This window comes from Syngnathus floridae, chromosome 9, assembly GCF_059516105.1.
Source record: "Syngnathus floridae isolate MCC-2025c chromosome 9, RoL_Sflo_1.0, whole genome shotgun sequence".
NCBI classification, from domain to species: domain Eukaryota; kingdom Metazoa; phylum Chordata; class Actinopteri; order Syngnathiformes; family Syngnathidae; genus Syngnathus; species Syngnathus floridae.
This window is the reverse complement of record NC_142421.1, coordinates 6,745,986-6,768,354: the sequence shown is the minus strand read 5'-3', so window position 1 is coordinate 6,768,354 and position 22,369 is coordinate 6,745,986. Positions and strand designations below refer to the sequence as shown.

The 22,369-nt window shown below is 41.3% G+C and overlaps 1 protein-coding gene across 2 annotated transcripts; it reads right to left on the bottom strand.

Moving 5' to 3' along the window:
• Positions 1–1,932: 1,932 nt before the first annotated feature.
• Positions 1,933–22,054, bottom strand: LOC148393206 (ligand-dependent corepressor-like). 2 transcript variants are annotated; one of them, XM_088385043.1, is made up of 7 exons: positions 21,887–22,050; positions 15,340–15,405; positions 14,869–14,948; positions 14,659–14,791; positions 14,198–14,515; positions 14,020–14,119; positions 1,933–7,308 (listed from the first exon to the last, which is right to left on the bottom strand). In XM_088385043.1, the coding sequence occupies exons 1-7, from the start codon at positions 21,981–21,983 to the stop codon at positions 3,021–3,023; spliced, it is 5,082 nt and encodes a 1,693-aa protein (XP_088241169.1). In that variant the 5' UTR covers positions 21,984–22,050; the 3' UTR covers positions 1,933–3,020. The 2 variants fall into 2 exon arrangements, with proteins under 2 accessions (XP_088241169.1, XP_088241170.1); XM_088385044.1 differs by lacking the exon at positions 1,933–7,308 and adding an exon at positions 7,444–12,362 and having other exon boundaries at positions 21,887–22,054.
• Positions 22,055–22,369: the final 315 nt, after the last annotated feature.

The window sequence follows — 22,369 nt, the reverse complement described above, 5'->3', positions numbered from 1 at the left end:
GTCGATTCAAATCTTCTTCTCCTGATCGTCCAACGGCGCTCAGCACACTGACGCCACCAGGTGGTCGCCTGTCATGGTGACTACTGTGGAAAGGGTTGCTTCGGACTATCCGTTGAAACTTTCAACACCGAACATGTTTGGATGGAGGATACCCTATCAATATGACCAAATCTCCTTTGGTTTCCGAGCAGGCTCTGGTCGAGTGGTTAACGCCATTGCCTTCAATCAAATGAAAATATTTGTATCGAGAGTTCATCCTAAAATGAATTGTTCTTGCAAAAATTCTGCCGCCGTTGCAGTGCTCCCGTGGACTCATTTTCAAGTCAGTTGCTAAGAAACACCACACCGTTGCAGTGACAATTCAACAAGAGACAATTCTGGAGTCATATCAAATCAATGATTTTCAAACGGGTCCAAACAAGTTTTTCCCTCATGGCTACAAAGATCTTTAGATCTTTTCGTTCACTCTCGTTCACTGAAAACATTCGTTCTTTTGAACCCATCGTTCACTCACGAGCCAACACTACACTGCAGTCGTGATACACACACACACACACACACACACACACACACACACACACACACACACACACACACACACACACACACACACACACAATGATACGACAAACACGATGACACGACTTTTCACGCACCTGCACTTAATGAGGGAATCTTGGGAAACATGTTGGAACGCGGCCCCGAGGACTAGAGCTTGACACCTGTGACCTTTGACCATGATATTTCCCTCATAAAGTGGCCTGTTATTAGGTACACTTGAAAAGGGCGGTGTACCTAATGGAGTGTCCGTGTGATTCCCTCGTTAAGTGCACCTGCGGGAAAACTTTTAGCTCCTGCGGAACGTGAAAGTGACCAAAAACTTTTCACGCAGCTGCGCTTAACGAGGGAATCACATGGACACTCCATCAGGTACACCGCCATTTTCAAGTGTACCTAATAAAGTGGCCACTTTATTATCTTGGAAAACATGTTGGAACGCGGTCCCGAGGACTAGAGCTTGACACCTGTGACCTTTGACCATGATATTTCCCTCATAAAGTGGCCTGTTATTAGGTACACTTGAAAAGGGCGGTGTACCTAATGGAGTGTCAAAATGACGTCACACATCAAACAGCCAATCAGGAGGTTAGGGTGAGTGAACCGATTCTAAAGATTCAGTTCATTTGAGAACTGGAATGCACATCACTAGTACAAAACAATGTAGACGACCATTAGCTGCAAGGTTGAAATAGTCGACTGGTGAGTGACATGGGCTCATGTTCGGCAAGAACTTGGTTCAAACCCAGGTGTGAGAACATACCTAAATGTGCTTTTACCGTGCAATTAACCCTTTATTTATTTATTTATTTTTTACCTCGTGGAGTGTACCTATTGAAATGTCCATGAGGTGTTCCTACACATATTGTCATATAAAGCAGTAAACCAAATGTCAGATTTTTGTTTTCATGCCCCCAAAAACAAAAACAAGGAATAAAACACCAGACAATATGTATATATATATATATATATGTGATTTACATTGTTATATGAGTTGGTGTTCAATATTTTATTCCTTAGTCTAAAACCTTTTTTCAAAAATTGTCACTTTCATTTGCAAAAGAAATACAATTTAAAGTATATTTTGTATTTATTTTATTCAATTATTCTACTCTCCATACATATACAGGAATAGAACTTTATGTCTTTTGTTGTAATATAACTGATTTTAATATGGAAGCTGGTGTAACACTTAACAGATTTTTGTTGGTGGTGTGCCTCGAGATTTTTCCAATGAAAAGGTGTGCCGGGAATGAAAAAAGGTTGGGAAACACTGGTGTAGAAAAACGTGCGAAGGCCATTAGCCACACAATTAAACGTTTTCGTGCCTTTTAGGATGAAAGAGCTGTAAAATAAAACACCAAATAGACAAAGTAAACAAATTCAGCCATCTTTATGTCAACTCCAGCAAAAAATACAACCATCTTCACATGAGCACGGTTCATTTTTTAGATTACCACAAATAAAGCACTCTGTCTAATATACAAAACAAAAATAATTAAATAGCAAGTGTAGAGAATAAACATGTTCAAGTTTGAATATTTGGTGGACTGTTTCATATGGGCTACATTTAGGTGGTGACACCCAATACTTAAATAACGATAATAACAAGGAGGAGGGGGGTCTGCATTTATTGTACATGTGACAGGGATGACCAGGATGAAATAGAAACAGTGCTAACACAAAAACAAAATGATACTCAGTGTGGCTTCACATTACGACAACAAGGAGGGTGAAATTGAACGAGATAAAAATGTTAAATGTGAATTCAAATAGCCTGTAATGTTCCTTTAATGCTCCACAGGCTTCCTACGACTAAAACATCCCCAGCAGTTCATCATTTTCCTGGCAGGCTTGTTAGTCGGTTGTTTGAATGCATCTAGACATAAATAAAGGTCACGTCCTTGAATAAAACAAAGTACTTTAACTTAATGCAATAGAGTTAATGCTATGAAAGTGGGCATCAAAAAATACACTTGTCCATCAAGTTAACACGAGGAAATTATTTGCATACACTTTTGTTTTCAAACTACCGACAAGACGGACAGTTCAGATTTGGAAACATTCTTTAACTTTATAAATAAGGCACCTGGTCAGGACAGTCACATGGCCATCGACTGTGATTGGAAGGCGGGTTGGAGGATGTCAAGTTTTCATTTCATGAGGAAAGAAAATGGAGGGAACATGATTTAGTGTCAGCTAGATGCCACAGAGTCCAGCAAAAAAAGAAATGAGGTTTTTGTCTTGTCCAGTTGTGTCAGAAAACACAACCCCCCCCCCAAAAAAGCCGCCGCATGCAGTCCCTGAAGTGCTGAGCTGACACCCAGCAAAGCAGCGCATTTGCATTTTGTCAAGTCAAAGCCTTACCAAAGACGTTTGCATACTGCCTTTAGTGAGGTCTTACTTTTCCAAGATCTTTCAAGATTTTCCTGATTAGAGTTCCAGATTAAAAAAGGTCAGTTTCATCTGGAGGTCCTGGTGCGCTTAACGGGAGTTGCCAGGAGTTCCTGCGATCTGGTACGCGACCAAACGGCAGAGAGATTTCTCTTTACAGCACCTTTTTTGCCCATGAGCTCGGCCTTCCTGGCTAGCTTGAGAGCTGCTTGTTCCTTAGCTAACTTGGACCTCTTTGACACCGCTTCCATTTTTCTCTGGGATCTTGTCAACACCTGGTCAGTAACACTTGGAGGCTTGACGTCCACATCTTGCAAGGTGGCCTCTGGAGCATCTCTGATTTCCAGTGAGTCATTTGTTTGACATTTGCCAGCATTCGTGCCATTTTCTGCATCTTTGTCCTCTTCTGATGTTTTTTTGGCCCCTTTGCTCTTCGATAAGCCGACTACAGAACTCAGTCGTTGTGAGCACCTTGTTACCCGACTGACATGCTGAGCTTTGGCGGCCCGACGTCTCATCACTCGCTTCCTGGCAAATGTTTTCCTTCTTAAGATTTTCGTGGTTTTCAAGTTCTTGGTAGCAGGTAGGGGGATTTTTGGTGTCTTCAGCGGAGGAAGGACAACTGACTCAGAAACAGATTCTGTGGAACGTCTTTTCAATCTGTTTGCTTTTAAGTTTTTAGGGACACCTTTTAAACGCACATTGGTTTGCTGAACCTGCATCTTTCCTCTGATGTTGGAGTATTTTCTCAAAATCCTGGCACTCGCCGGATTCTTAGGCTTGCCGGGAGCTTTCTGGGGTTCACCTTGTCCCTGAGCATCAAGCCAGATGTCCGATTGTTTAGAAGTGTGAGCACCGCTGGGATGATCTCGCCTCTCTTTGCCTTTAACGGACGCTGTCTCCGGTTCCAGAGCCTTGGCTATCAGCTTTTGACTTTTGGGGTTGCTCTTTACAGGAGAGGTGACGGCAAACTTTTTGAGATGCTTCTTTAAACGCTCTGCCTGTAAGCTTGGAAAAACACCCTGAGAGACTCCTGATCCGCTGGACGAGCTGTGAAAGCAAAGCTGAGTTTCAGACGGAAGACGCGTATTTACTTTCTTAACAATGATGAGAGACTTTGTTTCAGTTGACTCCAGGAACCAGCGACAAATACTGGAGAGCTTGTAGTCCTTCATGAAGAGCAATTGCACCGGTGAGCACTTCTGGTGCTCTAATGACTTTGGCTTGCGGGCCCTGCGCTTACTTTTCCAAATGGCAGCCTGCCTGTCTGCTTTGTTTTTATATTTTGCTGTTGTCTGGCCATCTCTCTCCATTTGCAACCAGCCTTTCTGCATCTTGTCATATTTGAGGTTCAAGTTAGTAAGTAGCTGTTTATTTTCTTCTCCAGTCAGTGTCTCTAAGAACTTGTTGATCTGTTTGCGCGGCTGGTGTCTTGGTCCCATAACAGGGGCGATTGATGATACAGTTGATAATGAAGCACCCTTCATATGAGTTCTCGTTATTTTCTCTGGAGACGTTCTGGTCAGTGATGCCACTTCAGTGTTCTTTACAGATGCTGAGACTAAACCGGGAAAAGGTGAAGACAACCTTTGTGATCGCAAAGAAAGCTTCTTGTTGTCTGGTGGGGATTGAGGGGCAGGTAGGGGAGACTGTTCTGCCTTGCTACTTTCACTCCTCAGTGGCATTCTTGTGGGTTTGTCTACTCTACAGGTGTTGTTAAGATGTGAACTTCCAGAATTGTCAACTGAAGGTGGCACATTTCCATTCTGTGTCATGGGCTCCATTCTAAGAACACGTTTTCCTCTTGTTTCAGTTGTGGACATTTCAGTCTTATGGGAAGCCTGATCCTCCATTGGACTGCTTGACTCTACACCAAGCTGCTGGTTCTCGTTTTTACTTTCCTTTCCTCCCATCTTTGAAGACCTTAACTTTTGTCTGACGAGCAAACTCGGGGTTTCTTCTATTGATTGAGTTTGCTCGATGTTTAATATCACTGGTGTGTTTGGGACGATGCTCATTTGTGATGGTTCAGGGGGTACTGGTGGTAATGACTCTGCCAGAGGAGAAGGACAAAAAGGATACAGCACCGGAGGACCAGGTTTTGGAGGTGAAATGGATGGAACCACATTTGAAGAAGGTGCAAGAGTTTCATCTGGTTTCTGGACAGTTGATCTGAGTTGTCGTTTGGTTTCTGTTGGTTCATCTTGCTGAACGAGCTTGTGGTGGTGGGTTGGATTGGATTTGGGTAAGGGTTTAATTGTTGGGCTTTCTGGTATGTCAGATGCTGAAACTTGTGGACACTCAGGTGTGCTCACGATGGATTCTTTGGGCATTTCTGTTTCAGGGAAATTCTTTTCCAAATTAGTCTCAGTTGAGTCAACCTCATCCTGTTTCAGTACTTTCTGAGTTTGTTTGACTGGTGAGGTGCAACTGGAGTTTGATCTACGGCGCAGGCTTCGGTCAGAGGCCGATACGGGTCTCCCATTAACATAGCCCACGATTATCGTCTTTGCTTGTTGTAACCTCTTTGGCAGAGAGATAACGGTGCCTTTTTTTCTACGCCAAGGAGGTAATTCCTTTAAGAGTGTATCGAGTGTCTTTGAAGAAATATCATATGTATCATCTTGTTCTACTGTCGCTACAGGCTCAACACTTTTAACAGCGGCCGATGGAATTTCGAGTTCACTCTTTATCTGGTCAGCAGAACCAGAGTTGTTGGACTTTCTGGTGTTTTGTCGGTTTTCAGAGTGTATATTCTGGTGTGGTTCCAGGGATCTCTCATTGCCTATTGCCTTTTCAGTTTCTTGGTTTTCTGGATGAGTCATGACTGATGGTGTGGTAATATGAAGCGTCACCAGCTCACTGGTCTGCATATTTGCACATGAAATCTGAGATTCAACTTGCTCATTCTTTTTGCCTGATTGTTCTACAGCTGTTTCTGACATGACTTTGCCAGTCGATTCATTCTTTTCCGGTTCGGGCTCATTCTCCTCTTGCGTTGCCTCTTCAAATGAAGCATGTGGTACTTGTTCCTCACTTTCAGAAGGTTGATCATGTTTTAACTGGTATGATTGAATATCTGTTCTGATATTTGTTGTGCCATCTTTTACTGTCTTTTCTGTTACAGAGTATGTTTTAGGGAAGGGGGTCTCCAACTGGCTCTGAGCTTGATCTGTCTGACTAGTTTCTACGACAACTGTTTCGACTTCACCGGCTGCCACTTCGACAATATCTCCTGTCCCTGGAACTATCATCTCAACAGTCTGTTCTGAGCATGTGCCTTCACTTATAATCTCTCGACATGCTGAAGCAAAAGGCACATCTATCGGGGGTACACCTTCAGGCTTGGAAAGCATTTGTTTGGGGGTAACCAGTGTAATCAACTCTGGCATCGAATTAAGATTACCTCTGCCAGCCAAGGTGCGGACAGTTTTTAACTCCCAGATTTCATCCGAGTACAAATGTCCCCTCGTGCTTTTTCTAGCATTGCGACGGGGAATCAAATTACGTTTATCTTTAAAACACTCTGTAATTGGTTTGTCAATGTAAACAATGTCACAGTGGCCAAGATCAGGATCAACTGTCCTATAAGGAGAGTGTCTAGGGGGTTGATGGGCCGATGGCCGGATGGTCTTCCTGGCAGTTCGTGGTAAATCTGCGCTACACTGCTTGGGTGGAACACCTTCAGCTTTCCACGCAGCTCTGTTCTGCCTTGCATGATGCATTTGACCTAATTGATATTGTCTTTTAAGAGATGAGCTGAGTCTAGCGCTACGAGTGTTCATTGTGTTCAGGGAATTTGAGTTACTTTGCTTGTCCTCCAACGAATCAGAGTCTGATGTAAGCGAGGTTGTCAGCACACACGATAACTTTTTACCAGCGGCAACATTACTGCTTTTCATGATTTTCATCTTGAGAGGTGCATGATCACCATTGCGGTTGTTCTCGGCATCCATGGGGATATGAACTTGGTTGCTCCTGGACCCAGGGCTATGGAGGTCCACCCTGGAGCAAACACCAACAGGTGTCAATGGAACTACTGTCTCTGAATTTCTTTCTGTGATACTACAGCTTTGGATAGAACATGACATATCCAAAACTTCAAATTTTGGTGTTGATTTACTAAGAAACTTCTCAGGCGTGACTGTGCCAGGTTTTGGAGTGGAGCTGGTTGCTCCTTGGATTCCAGTGTCACTACTTTGCTGTGTCTTGGAGGTTGCGACCTCCTTCTGCAGGAAACCTATGGCATCAACAATCGTTCTTTGATGGTGGCGGCAGAGCTTAGCCATGAACTGTTCCAGTGTTGAGGTGGACTGCAGTTCCTTCACCTTTGCAATGCGCACGTCCTGACACTCACTGTGGGAAACAAGATAGAAAAGAAATGAGCCATTAGAAAAAAAAAAAACTGTTGTTATTTCTCAGGCAATAGTGGGTTTACGATAAAATAATGTGTTGTGTTGTAGAAGTTGAACAGAATAAATGGGCATAAAATGTTTATCATTGCATATTTATTAGAAGAATAAGTGTTTATTTAAGTCAATTTAAATCCAGTGAACTTGACCAATTACATTGTTACAGATATTACAGTTTTCTTCTTTGCACACTATTTATTGTCACATTAAGAAAATCCTACACATGCACAAGACACTGACTTTAAAACAAGTTACATTTTCTACCACTTGAAAGAGCAAAATACATTGGGGCAAATACAGAATACATACATTGTGTCAACTTTTTATATCGTGCAAATAAAAATATATATAAACAAGTGCTCTTTAAATTAAATCAACAGACCAAATAAAAATGGGTATAGATATATGTAAAAATGAGAGCTTTATATGGGAGAAATTTCATGGAGTAAAGAGTAAGGTTTAAATTACATCAGGTAATATTGAAAGGTGTTGTGAAAGCGCAATATAGATAAGGATGTATTGTAGTCTATTCTATTTTGTATTTCATAAATATTACTGACATTATGTCAGTGAGGTAGTTTTGAGCACAAAGTTCTTACACGCTATAGTTTGCTATTTTTTAACAGATATTTATAGGATTCCAATGAACATCATTTGGGAAAAAAGTACAAGGTGGTCTAGAAAATGGATTCCTGAGACACGTAAAATAGAACGGAATTTATATTTTAATTTGAAAATTTCAAATGCAAATCTCCAATTTTGTACCAAATACTTTGAAGCTATAGCTTGAACTTTGGAAGAGAGCATACATTTTATTTCAAAATGAAAGAAGCTACACTTTGAACTACATCGGTTACCGCTTTTTGTGCAGAGGGCATCAATGAGGCATGATTGGTGCACCCCCCCCCCCCTTAGTTGAACCCTTCAGTGTAACAACAAAGAGCCATCCAAATAAATCCAGGCTTGTGTTAGAAAAGGTAAGCTAGGACAGAAAATGGTAATAAGAAGCCATCTCCTACCCGCAGCTGTGGTCGCATTGACATTCACTGTCTAAAACTACAAAAATAAAGAGAGGCTGAAAAGATGCATTTCTTTTTAACTCGGAATATAGTATGGCAAAAATATTTCACATGTAAATCTTAAGGGATTAAAAATATTTTTCAGAGTAAAAATAAGAATTGCCATACTGGCACTTTGTGTTTTTTAAATTAACTTCAATCCCTGCTGGTAAAACCTAAGGAGTAAAGTACCTGAATTCTGAATGGTAAGGGTTTCATCCCTGAGGGTTTCTCTCGCCCTTTCACTACAGCACAGCGATACGGACACCACACGCATGCGTTCTCTTAACACCTGTTCAAAATAGCCGCTACAGTATAAAATGCAAACTGCCGATTACATCACAACCCAGTTGCACAACATTTCATAATGTGATAACTTATCTCTGAAGTATAATATGGATATAAATTACTCTGGATATTACTATGAAGATATTTTATCCTGAGTGACCCATTGCACGGATTCTGAACATTTCAGGCTCACAAATTTAACACACTGTTTACTCGACAATAAAGAACATGTACAACAGTAGTAGTTCAAAGACCAGACCTTAGTATACATCAAACTTCTCACGTGTAGATAGCTCAGGCATGCAAAGTAATTTACATTTTTTTTTCTTCAATTTTTATGTTAACAACTCTACATCATATATAAGACAGCGAAAATGGTAGAGTAACTTTGTTGTCCTGGCTCATTCGGAATAGTGATGGGAAAAAATAAGTGTCCGCACAGGACAAAATTGAATTTCTTTGTATCCATGTATCAATAGATATATTTAATCTCACGCAATTGAATATATGTCGGTGTCTATGAACACGTATGTATCATTAGATCAATTTACATTCATTGATTGATAAAACAATGATTAATCATCTATTAATTTATAAAAACTGATTAATACATTGCATTCACTGCATTCACACATTTTCCTTATTTTTTCCAATCAAAGAACAGGTCATAAAATTCTGAATCTGTCTCAGCATCATTTGTCCACAAAATAAGGTGTAACCATGCTATCAACCTCAATTACTTTCTTATGTACAAACTGAGTGGTTGCACCCATATAACTGTTATGCGTCAGTTGTAATCATCTTTTCAGCGCAACATACAATATCTCAGTAAAGCATGATAAATAGAAATACATCTGTGACAACATCAGCTAGCCAACCAGTTGCTTAAAAAATGAAGGGCCAGTCAAGTGACTACTTGACTGACAGATGTGTGATGATTGTCACTGCAATGTTTTTCATTTTTTTCCTGACATATTTGAAAAGGATGTTAGTCAATTTCTGTATTGGTTCATTAATTTACGAGGATAAGCCGGCAGTTTGTGTATGTGTGGTGAATGTGAGTTTGGCCCACTCATACATAACCAAATAATGTACATATATTTACATAAAATCCTCTGAGAAGAAATACAAACCTTTTAATAATAATAATAATAATAATAATAATAATAATAATAATAATAATAATAATAATAGGAGTATAGAGAAACCTCTACTAAACATGGTGTCTACCTAAAAGCCTGCGTGATTTGCTACATACATGTAATCACCTGATAAGTGAACAGTAGGTCTTGAATGCCCTGAGGTATATGTGATAATGCACACTGAGCTGTCCCAGTGGATCAGAAAATATTCAGTTACTTCTACCAGTATAATAATAAAATAAAATAAAATAAAATAAAATAAACTTAAAACGTCCTGCACTGGAGAGGAAAAAAAAAAAGATTACATATAATCTTGTAGTAGCCGAGTTTGTGCAGTCAATGTCAATAGATCAGCCACTCAAAACAAACTGCAGACATTTAAATCAAAACAGATCTTGCTACTGGCACTAAACTATTCCACTGAATAAACCTGAATGTGTGTTTCCATAAACAACTGTTGCTTTACTGTCTCAACTGTATACAGGTGAGTGACCCAACTCCATATCTATCATGTTGTTGCAATTAGCACTCTTATGAACAGTATGATGGGTTTCATATCTATACGTTTTCTTCTGCCACCGAGAAAAGACATTGAAGCCTCCTATCGGAAAAGCTAAGCTCTCCTAAGTGACCCGTTTGAATCACTTGAAGGCTTCTACCGGCACAGAAATACGACCTCCTGTTAAGGTAAGCTGTGAAGACAATTGGAAAGTAGGGCACATTGTTGTTATCCTGTAAGTTAAACATCCTGAATTATTGCCGATTCACTACATTTGAGGTGGCAAAAGAGGAGACAAGTGTTTACTGAAGCTTATATGTGACTGAGGTATAGAGTACAGTATGCGCAAGTGTACAGTGAATCCGCTGTTTAAGACAAGTCTTGAAACCATAGCCTGAAGTGACCTGAGGCTTTGTGAAGGCATTGAGAATAAACTATTACCATTCATAAATAGAGCACAGTGAATCTAGATATATTACAAAAAAAACCTGTTGTGCTTAATCTCTCTAAAAAAAAAAAAAAGAGACCGGTCTCAGTAGTTATTAGTACTTTGTGGGGCCATCACATACTTGGAGTTCATTAGTGTTTGAATATACAGTTTGTCATGTGCATTTGAAACGCACCACTGAAACTTTCAGTCAGACATATACAAAATAATGATAATAACACCATCATGCTCATGCTTTGCTATTTACAAGGCCTACTACCTACAAAGGGAAAACTGAGCGATCAAAACAGTACTGGCAGTAGACATTGAGGGGCGCCACTTAGGCATGTTTCAATTTTCTTCTGAACCCGGTAAACTCAGAATGTAAGTGGGGGAATAACTTAAATGGGAGACGCTAAAACTAAAATAAATATATTACGCACATCAATCAAATCTCGTAGTGCATCTAGATCATAAAATGTTAAAAGTCGATGGCTGGCCATCTTAAATAGCCAAATACAAGGAATTATTCATCTTATTTCACAATTTAGAAAAAAGAACTACTAGGGCTTACGGACATAAATTCAACATGCCTTGCTTGGTTAAAAATGATTTATACATATCTAAGGTTACTCTTCTTAATTTGGTGATAGACTCCCATCATGCAAACCACTCCCATTCTCTGTGGATGAGCTCTCTCGTTCCTCAGAGATGTGCTGGAGTTCTTCACTCTTTGGGAAATGAGAAGGGCTCTGGTCATCGAGCTGGCTAAGCAGTCTCAGTTTCTTTTTCGGGGGATGTTTCAAGGTCCCCATGCGCTCTTTAACCTTGTACTCCAGTGTGCTGTGGGGAATGCCGTAGATGGACTGAGCTTTGGATACGCTCATTTTGCCACCCATCACCACCACAATGGCCTCCTCCAGCAGCTCCGTGTTGTACTGGCGGTAACGGCCACGTTTCTTCCTGGGTGGTTTGTTGGCGAGGTCAGATTCTGAATCCAGGGCACAGTTTTGGCGATCCGTGTCGTTGGGCCAGAAAACGCCATTGGTCTTTTTGCGATTCTGCCGGGGCAGAAGGGAATGAAGCTTCTTTCCCAGGCCATTCTCTAAAAGTGAACCTGAATTTTCAAAAAGCAGAGGATCCCAAGTGGAGTCTGTTCCCGTGGTCAAAACTCGCACCTGAGGAATCTTGAGGTCAAAGTTGGAATGATAAAGTGAGGTGCTGTGGTCTTGGCAGGCATCCTGGTGGCTTCCTTTACCATACGACAGAGACTTTGAGAAGAGGCTGGCGGCCTCTAACAACCTGGGAATGTCTTTAAGGTGCTCGCCGGCTTCACTGCTGGCTTTCAGTTTGAGAAGTGCTCCGAAATGAGCTTTGGAATTCCAGGACCCCGTCCCGTTTCCGCAGAGGTCAGCGGGCGTGGTGGCGTGGTTATGGCTGAGAGGTGACTCTGGGTCGCTTTCCAGACCAACCTCCTCTTTGATGTGCAGAGAGTACGCGAGAGACGAGGAGGGCTTATAACGGGCGGAGTGGCCGATATTCTCCCTCCTCCTCCCATCCTGTCGGTCCGCGCTCAAGGATCGCCTGATTGGATGGAAGGAAATTGGGTGTAAGCAGAGCTTGCACAGTGCCTTTCTCGCTTTGCTAAAGGAGGATGGGTTGGGGAGGGGAGGATGTTGGCCACTCCTTTATTATATGACCTTGCTTTGGTAACATCACTCTTTTGCTTTAAAAGACTGGATGGTTGGTTGTGATATTAACAACAAAAAAGGCTCAAATCAGACATTTATTTTCTTACAACAATAACAACAAAAAAAGACACAAATGGAATATAATGGGCAAAAAAAAAAAAAATTAAACAAGAAGGCAAACATAAGAAAGAAAAAAAAATGGGTAAAGCCAAAAGAAGAGGATGCGATTCCAGTAATTGTAATTGCTGTGAGGCAGCTTGGCACACGACTAATTAAAACAAAATGAAAAATGCATTGAGAGCTTTTGACATTTTGCGTGTGACGTTACCACTGAACAAGCACAGCAATAAAAGAGTTAGCCAGCAGAGGGTGATTGTTGTGTTTATGTCTAAATCAAAGCCTAATCAATGGAAGGTGACTACGAAATGAGGCGGGGAGCGCTACATTGCGTTCAATCTTATGACATTTTGATGATTCAAAAGCAGCAGGATTAATGAAATCTATTTCAAGATGATTTCATTCATCACAAATAGGTAACAATGCTACAAAAACTACAACAAAAATAAAGGTATTGTAAATATCAAAAAATGGGTGCAATTTTAATTGTTTTAAGGGAATGGGAAAGATTTTTTCGGTCTTCCGAGGGTCACTGTAAATTTATCACTATACATAAGAATTTGTGGGTAGAGTTTGTAGGACTCTATAGCAAATGCGTTAGCATTAGATGAAGGGCTGCAGGTTCCTTACATCGGCTTCAAAGGATCTCATCAAATTTGTGTTTCATCAACAAAGAAACGTGAAATAACAGTACCATTTGCATAAATCTCTTCCCGAGGGAACTTTTATTTTCATGGCTTTGGCAGCGGCAATTTTGCTCGACAGATGATTGACGTGAATGTTGATAGACTGCACACATCAAATGCAAACTAGTTCTATTACCAACACAACAACAGACGAACAGGTGACGCCGTTGTTTTGACAGCCCATAAATTGCTATTTTTCACCACGTAAACCTCTTTGAATATCATTTCAAATCCTTCCTGTGGGATTCATATGGCAGTTTGATATTGGGATTGTTTTTTTTAAATTATCTTAAAATGAGCCCTATATACAGATGCAAAATGAATGCAACTTCACTCACAAGGAGTGCATTGTATTCTGAATTACAGCTCAACAGTGCTTTGCCAAACAATTACGACGACGGCTACTGTACACTGAATTTTTCAAGCTTCTTAAAACGCACACGATTAATTACGTCACCCGGCTGTAACAGCAGTGACTGTCACGTTTACAGCGTACAGTCTCTTAAACTAAAAAGCCGGCACAATAAATATGGTAATGAGGCGCAGATGAATTACACTTCAGTTTGAGAATACGCTCACGCGAGTTTTCAGACTTGAAAAGGTTTTGCATCGAGTAAAAACGTATGCCGTGTTGAATAATTTTAGTTTCAGGTATGAGTCAAATAGTTAGAACTGTGGCTTTCGTTTTGATTTTTTATTTAGACATCAGAACAAAAGGGGAGAACTGAAAAAATGAACTTTTCTTACCCTTTGACTGCAGACAACTTCGGTGTAAGGCGCGGACTGGGGACCGGTAAGCTGCTGCCGCAATTGCGACTCTTTTTGATAGACAGGTCAAGGACTCCCTCTGTTGAAAATGACACACAGCTGAGTTGACATTGAATAGTGAATCAACACCACCCCAGACTATTTGGTTTGACAGTACCTTGTTCACTGGGCTCAGACGGGGTCTTTTTAATGGTGAGGTCAAGAGGAGCCTCTTGGTCAGCCATGAGGAGCTTGCTGAGCACAGGGTTGTGGCTGTGTGCGGGCCCCGCCACGGTGACAGCGGGGCTGCTTGGTGAGGCCCCAGGAGTCACGGCTGGGGTCTGCGGGCTTTGGTCGGCGCTTGGCTGGGGCGCTGAGTCACTGTCCTGAGGAGAGCTGGTTTTTGAGGTATATTCAGCGGCAAACTGTCGGATCATTTTCTGGAGGATCTCCCGCGCCACTACTGGGATGTGTGGATCGGAGAAACTTGGCACATCTGAAAGTGGGAGGGGGGGGCAGGAATTGTTTTAATTACGATCATTTTTCTGGCCATGCTCGGGCCCCCGCGCGGAGTGATATCATTACGTTAATCACATTCCCACCTTTAAGTGAGTGTGAGAACAGTGCTAAATCACTCACCTTTATTACAGAGGACTGCATTGAGAAATTCCTCAGCTTGCTTCTCTAATTTGCTGATGGTGGTCTGATCTTTCACCACCAGAGGTTTGAGTGGATCTTGACTCTCCTCGCTACTTAAGCCAATCAAGTGTTCCTGTGAAGTGTTGAAACGGCTCAGAAAAGACACGGACGTGTGCTGCCGTGTGGCTATATTGAAAACAAAACGCTTACCTTAACTTTGTCTCTTCTAAAACAGCAGAATAAACATTTTTTATCAAATGACCAATCGGACACTGCGACAGGCTCCAAGTCTGTGGACATCAAACACACGGCACGCGATTAAAATGTGTTGCGGAAAAAAACAGAAATCAACTTGAATTGCAATTGGAGGGCTAAATCAAGTTCATTCATTTCTCAAAGGTTAATGTATGAATTCCGCTTCAACTAAAGCAATATTGACCGTGTAGATATGATGGAAACACAATTACTCCCGTTGTATCACAGCATGCATTATTAAAACGACCGTAGGATATTTGACTGGCTTTGCGCCATACAAAACACCGACTTGGTTGTCTCTTCAGCTGCCTTGTTAAGAAAAGTCAATGCGGAGGGGCACCGCATGGTACAGTCAACAGATTCCATGCCATACAATGTCATTCATTCACCTGCCTTGTATGTTAAGAGGCACTGTGAGATACTTACCCTTAAATAGTTGGAGGTCTTCAACCAGTTCTGTGCCAAACAGACCTTCTAGAATGCTCTCAAAACCTGAAGGAAGAGACATGACATATGGTTAAGAATGTGTGCTATATTTTAAATCTTTCAAATGAGAGCAATTATCTCAAAAAGAAAACCGTGGTTGTTATTTTTAGAAAAAATGTCTCATCCATCTTTTGCCCGTTTCATCTTGACAACACCGGTGTGCAAGCCCACCCCCCCACTGCAGGTAAAATACACTATCAGCTGTCAACCCGCGTTTCTTCTTTTACTTTAACACTAACATACCCTTCATCCCCCCTGTTGCCAGGCAACTGAAGCAACTACAGAGTTAGGGAGCGAGTGCATACTGTAAATATGACTGCCAGGTGAAATGATCAAAACATTCTTCGCAGCCCTGTGAAGCTTCCACTGGCTGATTAGCAGCCTCAGCAGATCTAACCAAACAATCCCAAATGTGAAATTGAGGGGGTTTTGCAGACCCTGTTGTCGAAAAGCTCTCAGCATTACATAGACTAAACAACATGTGCATACTGTACGTAATGCACGCTTACTGCTGCGGGGCCAACAAAACCAATTTAAAAAGCACTACATACATCAAATCAAGCGCTAAAGAGGTCACATGGCGCATCTGTCCACTGAGCCGCATGTAAAATGTGTGCATTATTCCCAACTGTCTTTAAGGGCGCCATGAAAACAAATCTGACAAGAGAGGAGGATAAAAAGTGACAATTCAGTAAAAGATGTACTTACAATTCACGATCCCCAAGCAGCCACTCTCTTTGCCAACTCAGTCAATTGGACCAAGCGCTGTCATGTGTTCAAAATGCACTCTCTCTGCCTCCCTAGAAATTCCCACCCACTTTTTTTTTTTTATATATACAGCCAAAGCGAGCAGAGGGGGGGCGTGAAGCGGTGGAACACACAGCCTTGCCTTTAGCTGCAGCACGAGTCTGTTTCTGGGTTACTGCACAGGACTCAGCTGAAGCCATCCAATCCTACTTCTGAAATATTTCAGAGGCAGGCCCAGAAAGTAGGTCATCCACTTTCATTTGACAGAGCAGCACCATGACATCAAACTACTCTCCAAGAATTCACTTTCGGGCATTTAAAAACTGTGTCATTGAGTAATGCCATGACTCTGAGGCATTATTAACTCTTTCCTATTACTGGCAGAGGATAGTGTGCTGGATAAAAAAAAAAAAAAATCCTACACAAATTCATCTTTAAAGTTAAACCATTTGTGAAGCGGAAACTTGCATTTAAAAGTAAAAATGAATAAATGTAGGCAGTTACACGTGCAGCGTGTAAAATATTAATGGCCTGTTTATCCTTTCTGCAAGCTTTACAAAATAAAAACAGAATGTAATGGCCAGTGATGAAATGCTACTGCCTATGCCAAAACTGTGAAGAATTGCAGGCGTTATGGCGTGAAGTGCCACTTTTTACATTACAAGATCCACTCTAAAAATGAACCTTTGCTATTTTAACGAGGTTACGCAAAGAATTGGGACATAATTGAGATGCTGCTACGAATATCGGCTTTGAAGTAGAATGAACAAATTTGTGCCAGATACTAAATTAAGCACACAAACGGAAAAGTTATTAAGAAAAGGGGTAAAGAAAAAAAAGTAATACCTAAAACCTCATAATATTGAAACTTGGCTACGACTGAGGAGAATAATCGGGTCATTGGGTTAATAGGATAGTTATCTTCATTTCTAAACTCCTAATTGAATTAACAGGAAGTCATTAACCTTCATTAGAGGACGGGACTTTCATGCAGAATTAGTCAGAATTCATACAAAAATCAAGTAAGTAGCTTTCCATTCATCAGCGATTGCCATGAGGGAACAAAACAAGACTTTCGAACACTAGTTCAACATTGTTCCAGATTACGTACGTTTACATCGTCACAAAAATGTTACATTGACGATGACGAAAAATGGAGTGACATTTATTAAACAGCCTTGGTTGTTTGAATTAAAGCTAAATGAAAATGTTCCCTTTGGCTCAATTTATTGTATTTGACAAAACCAACAAACTGATAAAGAAGCATGGCTATAAATGGTAGGGATTAAGAGTTTTCAGAGAGTGTTGTTGCTGCTTAAGTCTGATCAAGGTGAGCACTGACCAATCTGCCAAACCCTTGTCCTGACCTACATCTTTAATACCTAACTGAGCCCGCGAGTCAAATCCTGATTTGGTAAGGTGACGGAGAGGCCGAGATGGTATATTCGTGTAATGCAATTTTAACTGAATAGAAATTATCCTTGTCTACAAATAAAAAAAAAAACTGAAAAAAAGTAAATGAATGTGATTTTACCAGAGGAATTTTTCCAGCTAACAAAACAGATGGATAAACACAACGGTCTGGCAATAATCGTTTTGTGTGCTGCTGTCTGCACTTCAAGGTCTTGTCAGCCTCATCATGGTCAACATTCTCACTCGGTCATGTGACTGTTGACAGTCAACGCCTCATAATTTGCAATACTTGCCACAGGAAAACATTCCAGATTGCACGAACGTTGGCGTTTTACAGTTATTTTGGGGTCCATCAAAACAATTGCAAAGCACAACAAATGCGCTATAAACTAGTAGTGTGCAACAGGCCTAAAATGAAGCCATCTGAACCAATTGTAGACTCTGAATGCTAATGCAAAGCTTACAACACAAAAAACACATGCTTCATGTTATTTCATCATCTGTGTGTAAAATAAGTAATTTTTCTGCAAAAAAAAAAAAAAACCCTCATGTTTTTTCTAGCTGAAATAAATGCAATTTCAGGAATGATCTGATTTGCATAAATGCTGTGGGGAACTGCAGCTCCTTGTGCCCTCCGTGTTGTACATTACACGACGCCTGATGAGATTTGAAAGCGTCGTCGATGCCAAAATCGGGCTGGACACCGCCTTAAATTACACATCCATTCATCCACCCATTCTAAATTGTATGTGATTATTGACTGATTTAGTAAGTACATCTGAAGCTCAGTTAAAAAAAAAACAGCTGAATGTTAGTTTTTCCTCTCCTTTATGCATTTTTCTTGCAAATGTTGTCAAACAATGATTCAGTTACTCGGTTATAATACATCTCCCAAATAAACCAAACATGGTTGAAGGCAAGACGGTATGTGAAAATGAGTTCTTATCATGATAAGCTTTCCTTCCCTATGTATGACCCACCCTTCTGCTCCTCTTGCGCAGCTCAGGGCGAACGGCAATGCATCAACCCCCACTCGGCCCATCCCCCACTCCAACTACTGTACACATACAGTGCAACAACTCAGGCTCTAGTGGCAGTGGCGCTCCCTCCGCTCAAATCAGTGTACAGTGCAGCCAAAACATAGGCTGCTGAACCTGCTATGTTTGCCTTTCCTCCCAAAACACAACAACAATGACGCTTTTTAATCTTTAAAGACTATAAAAACATGTTTTATAAATGCAACACCGTTCCGATGGCGAGTGTTAATTTTGCATGTCACTGAGATAACGCAGCAACCATTCCATGACAGTAAAGATAAAAAATGGGGACGAGATGAGGAGGGATGGCAAATTTGCATGAATTAGCTGAGCAACGCAGCGTGACTTATGTTCATCCTCAACTAGTCCATCACGGAGACCAGGCGGCTATAAAGCATGTGAGAGAAGCCTCTGGGCTAGCCAGAAAATCTGGAGGTTATCTGGCAAGATTAGATCACATACAGGAATAAGCAAAGCTGTGTGTTACACACCGCCGTCCTTGTTAGTACTGTACAGTAGATGGATCAGCTTTAATGACAGGGAATGAGCTGGCAGTTTTGTGCAACATCTACAGAGAAAAAAAAAAGGTAGTACAGTATTGTACATGAATACTTAACGTGATCTGATGCAAACTGACACTCAAATGGTGCAAAGCTGCACAAACTCTGAATAACAAAAAAATGAGTCAAGTCAAACATGAAAAAACTATATTTGTACAACTGAGAAAAGTAAGCCACAGAAAAGCACTCACAAGACCATTAATGGATAGAAAAACTGCTGCTTTTCAGTTGGGGAGGGAGAGGGGGTGGGAGTGGTCGGCCAAAAGCACATCGCTAGGGCCCACTGTAAAAGAAAATGGGACACGCATATGTCTAAATTATAAATAAGGCTATCTGCCCGAGGTCAGTATTTGCTTTTTGGGTATGTATGTGGGCAAATCTGAGACCCTGTGGACCCACTAATCAAAAAGGAAAAAAAAAAAAATCAGACATTCCGTCAGGGACACGGTTTACATCTGGGGGCTGCTGAGCCATGAACGCACATACAAGCAAACATACAAACAATTGTTGCTCCTGTCTTATGGGACAATTGCCCTTGTCTCGGCCTCCGTGGTTTTACGGCACACAAGAAATACGCCAATACAAAATGTCCATTTGAGCACGAGCCGGGTGATGGTGTCGGCGTGCGGGCAGCCCTCTCCAACCCAAAAGCCAAACAAAAGTATGTCCTTGTTGTGGTGGACACACAAGGTCTTTCTGCGGGGCAGAGGGCTGATGCGTTTGTCATGCAGTTGCAGCCCAAACACAAGGGACGCTTGTCAATCATAAAAGGGGTGTGGCGCATGTGACAAACAACTATTATGTCTTCTTTTGGGGTGTCAAGCGGTGAGCACACAACCAAGCAAGTGGCATTTTGTTCTGGCTACATCCACAGTGAGCGCTCACCTGGTGGCAATAGGCGAAAAGTTACCCATACAATCTCTTGCATCTCCCACCTTGCATTTAAAATGTACACAGCATGTGTATTTCAATTGGCGCATTGCATGGTGGCCACTCTACAGTACATGAGACTGATGTAATGTGACATTTTGAGATCAGCGGCGTCACAAGACGCCCGAGTGATTTTTTTTTTACCGCTGCGTTTTCTTCCTTTTGTGTTAACGTCAACACTGGCGCGTATTTTAGTGACATTCGTTTAGATTAAGAAGGATGCTATGGGAGTTGTTCATAGGAAGGGCTGATTGGTGACTCACAAAGCAAATCACGGGACTGATGAGTCAAATCTCAATTGCATACAGTACATCATGTATGCGATTATGCCATTTCAACAGGAAAGTTTTTTTTTTCTTAATCACATTCACTGTTAGTAATAACAAATAAATTAGAACAGCTATTTTGAAAGATGGTGACAACATACTATATCCTTGTAATTATTAACACCAAGATGCTAAAAGCCTAATTTTGAGAAAATGAACCCAGAGAAAATTACCAGTGATGTTGAAGGTCACAGGAGAATGACCCGACTACTACGAGCTGACGGAACAGCAACAGTAAGTGGAACCACAACTTTATTTTAGAAGACCACACAGAAACACTACTGTGTGCCAAGAACTTTCCAAACAGCGGATTAAGGATACAATTCAGACAGGCCTCTTACTTGAAGACTTGCATTTCTGCATTGTATATACAGCAATAAAAACAGTAAAAACTGGTGATTGATTTTAAATGGAAACAAATATTGACTCTTAAATTGGGTCACCATCCCCAGCCCGAGGCGGACCACCATTTCGGACAACTAAACAATCCTATCATTTAATAAAAGTGGGTATTTCTTTAAATAAAATTGATTGCTATATAACACATTTCAATCAAAATGGCACAAAAATACAGTGTACTCTAAATAACTGTACCTGCATTTTGCTTCCAGCTTTCCCACCCAAGTTAATAAGATAAATGCATTTCGCTAGAAACAGGGAGTTGACGCACTTAACTTTGGGCTGTAAATTCAAAATATTAACAAATAAATAAAATGAATTTGGCGTGCTGAATCTGGTCCCCTTTAATTTGACGTCTACGTTGTACAGGTCCAAGGTCCCACAAGTCGATGAGACCTTGTGAGCTCAGCTGACCATGACATCAAAACTCGAGTGGCTGCAGCACAGCACTGCAACGCAACTCATGAATGTAAATACTGCATTATAATACATTTGCAGGCACATCCTCGCGGAATGTTTTCTGCAAGCGTTTCGTGGAGAAACAGTCGCTCCAAAGCGGAAGTCCCCCCACTCACTTCCTCATTGTGGTCATGCGCGTGCCCAGGAGGGAAAAGCCCGTTTAAAAAGCGCGATGTTTATTCACATTCAACCCAGAACGATCACGCGGATTAATCGCAATGTACCCTTGATAACTACACACGGGAACGCGCATTTGATTTAAAGAAACGGGGATGCGCCGCTCGGCCGACGCGGTGCATAATAATTCCTGTGACACTCCCTTTAAGGCGAGCACGGTGCCCTTTAAACAAACTACAATTACACTCGGCCCCCATCTAAAGAGTTTAAATCCCACACGAACGCTAAAAAAAAAGAGCTATGAAACAAAAACATGCAAAACAAACTGTAATATTCATCCAATGACTCCGATTGAGGATAATAGTTGCGGACAAAAAAAGTCGCTCGAGATGCCCCGAAGTGAGTTGGGTTATAGCTGATTATTTACACCGAACCCTCCCGAACCGACGCCGATTGCAGCTGCTTAAATTCGATTTGGTGTCGCTGGCTCGTTTCTTACCTACACAGTGGATGAGTTTGTGCCGCCACGAGTCAAGTTCTTGCCGAAAGCCGCGCCTGTCGATGGTGCATTGCTGCTTTTTACACTGACTCGCCATTTTCTGTCGTTCTTCTCCGGAGGCGGGCACCCGCACGCCGAAAGGAAGCTCTGAACTCGTGAACGCGCGCGTCGACGTGCTGTGTGAAAGGAAATCCCTATTCCCACACGCTTCTCTCTAAACACATTCTTAATATTGTTATAGTGTATTGTATTGTATTGTACAGAACAAATTGATAAAATCAGCCAGTTGTTCTCAAACGTTTTACACGAAATACTACCGGGAAAAAAAACATATATCTCCAGTAGCACAGTGATAACCAACATTAAAATACAGTAGTATAGAAGCCCCAAATGTTCATCTAATACGAGACAGACTTTTAAGTTCAAAAAAAGTATTTTAGATATTATTGTAAGCCATTTGGCAGTTTGAACATTAGCACTACG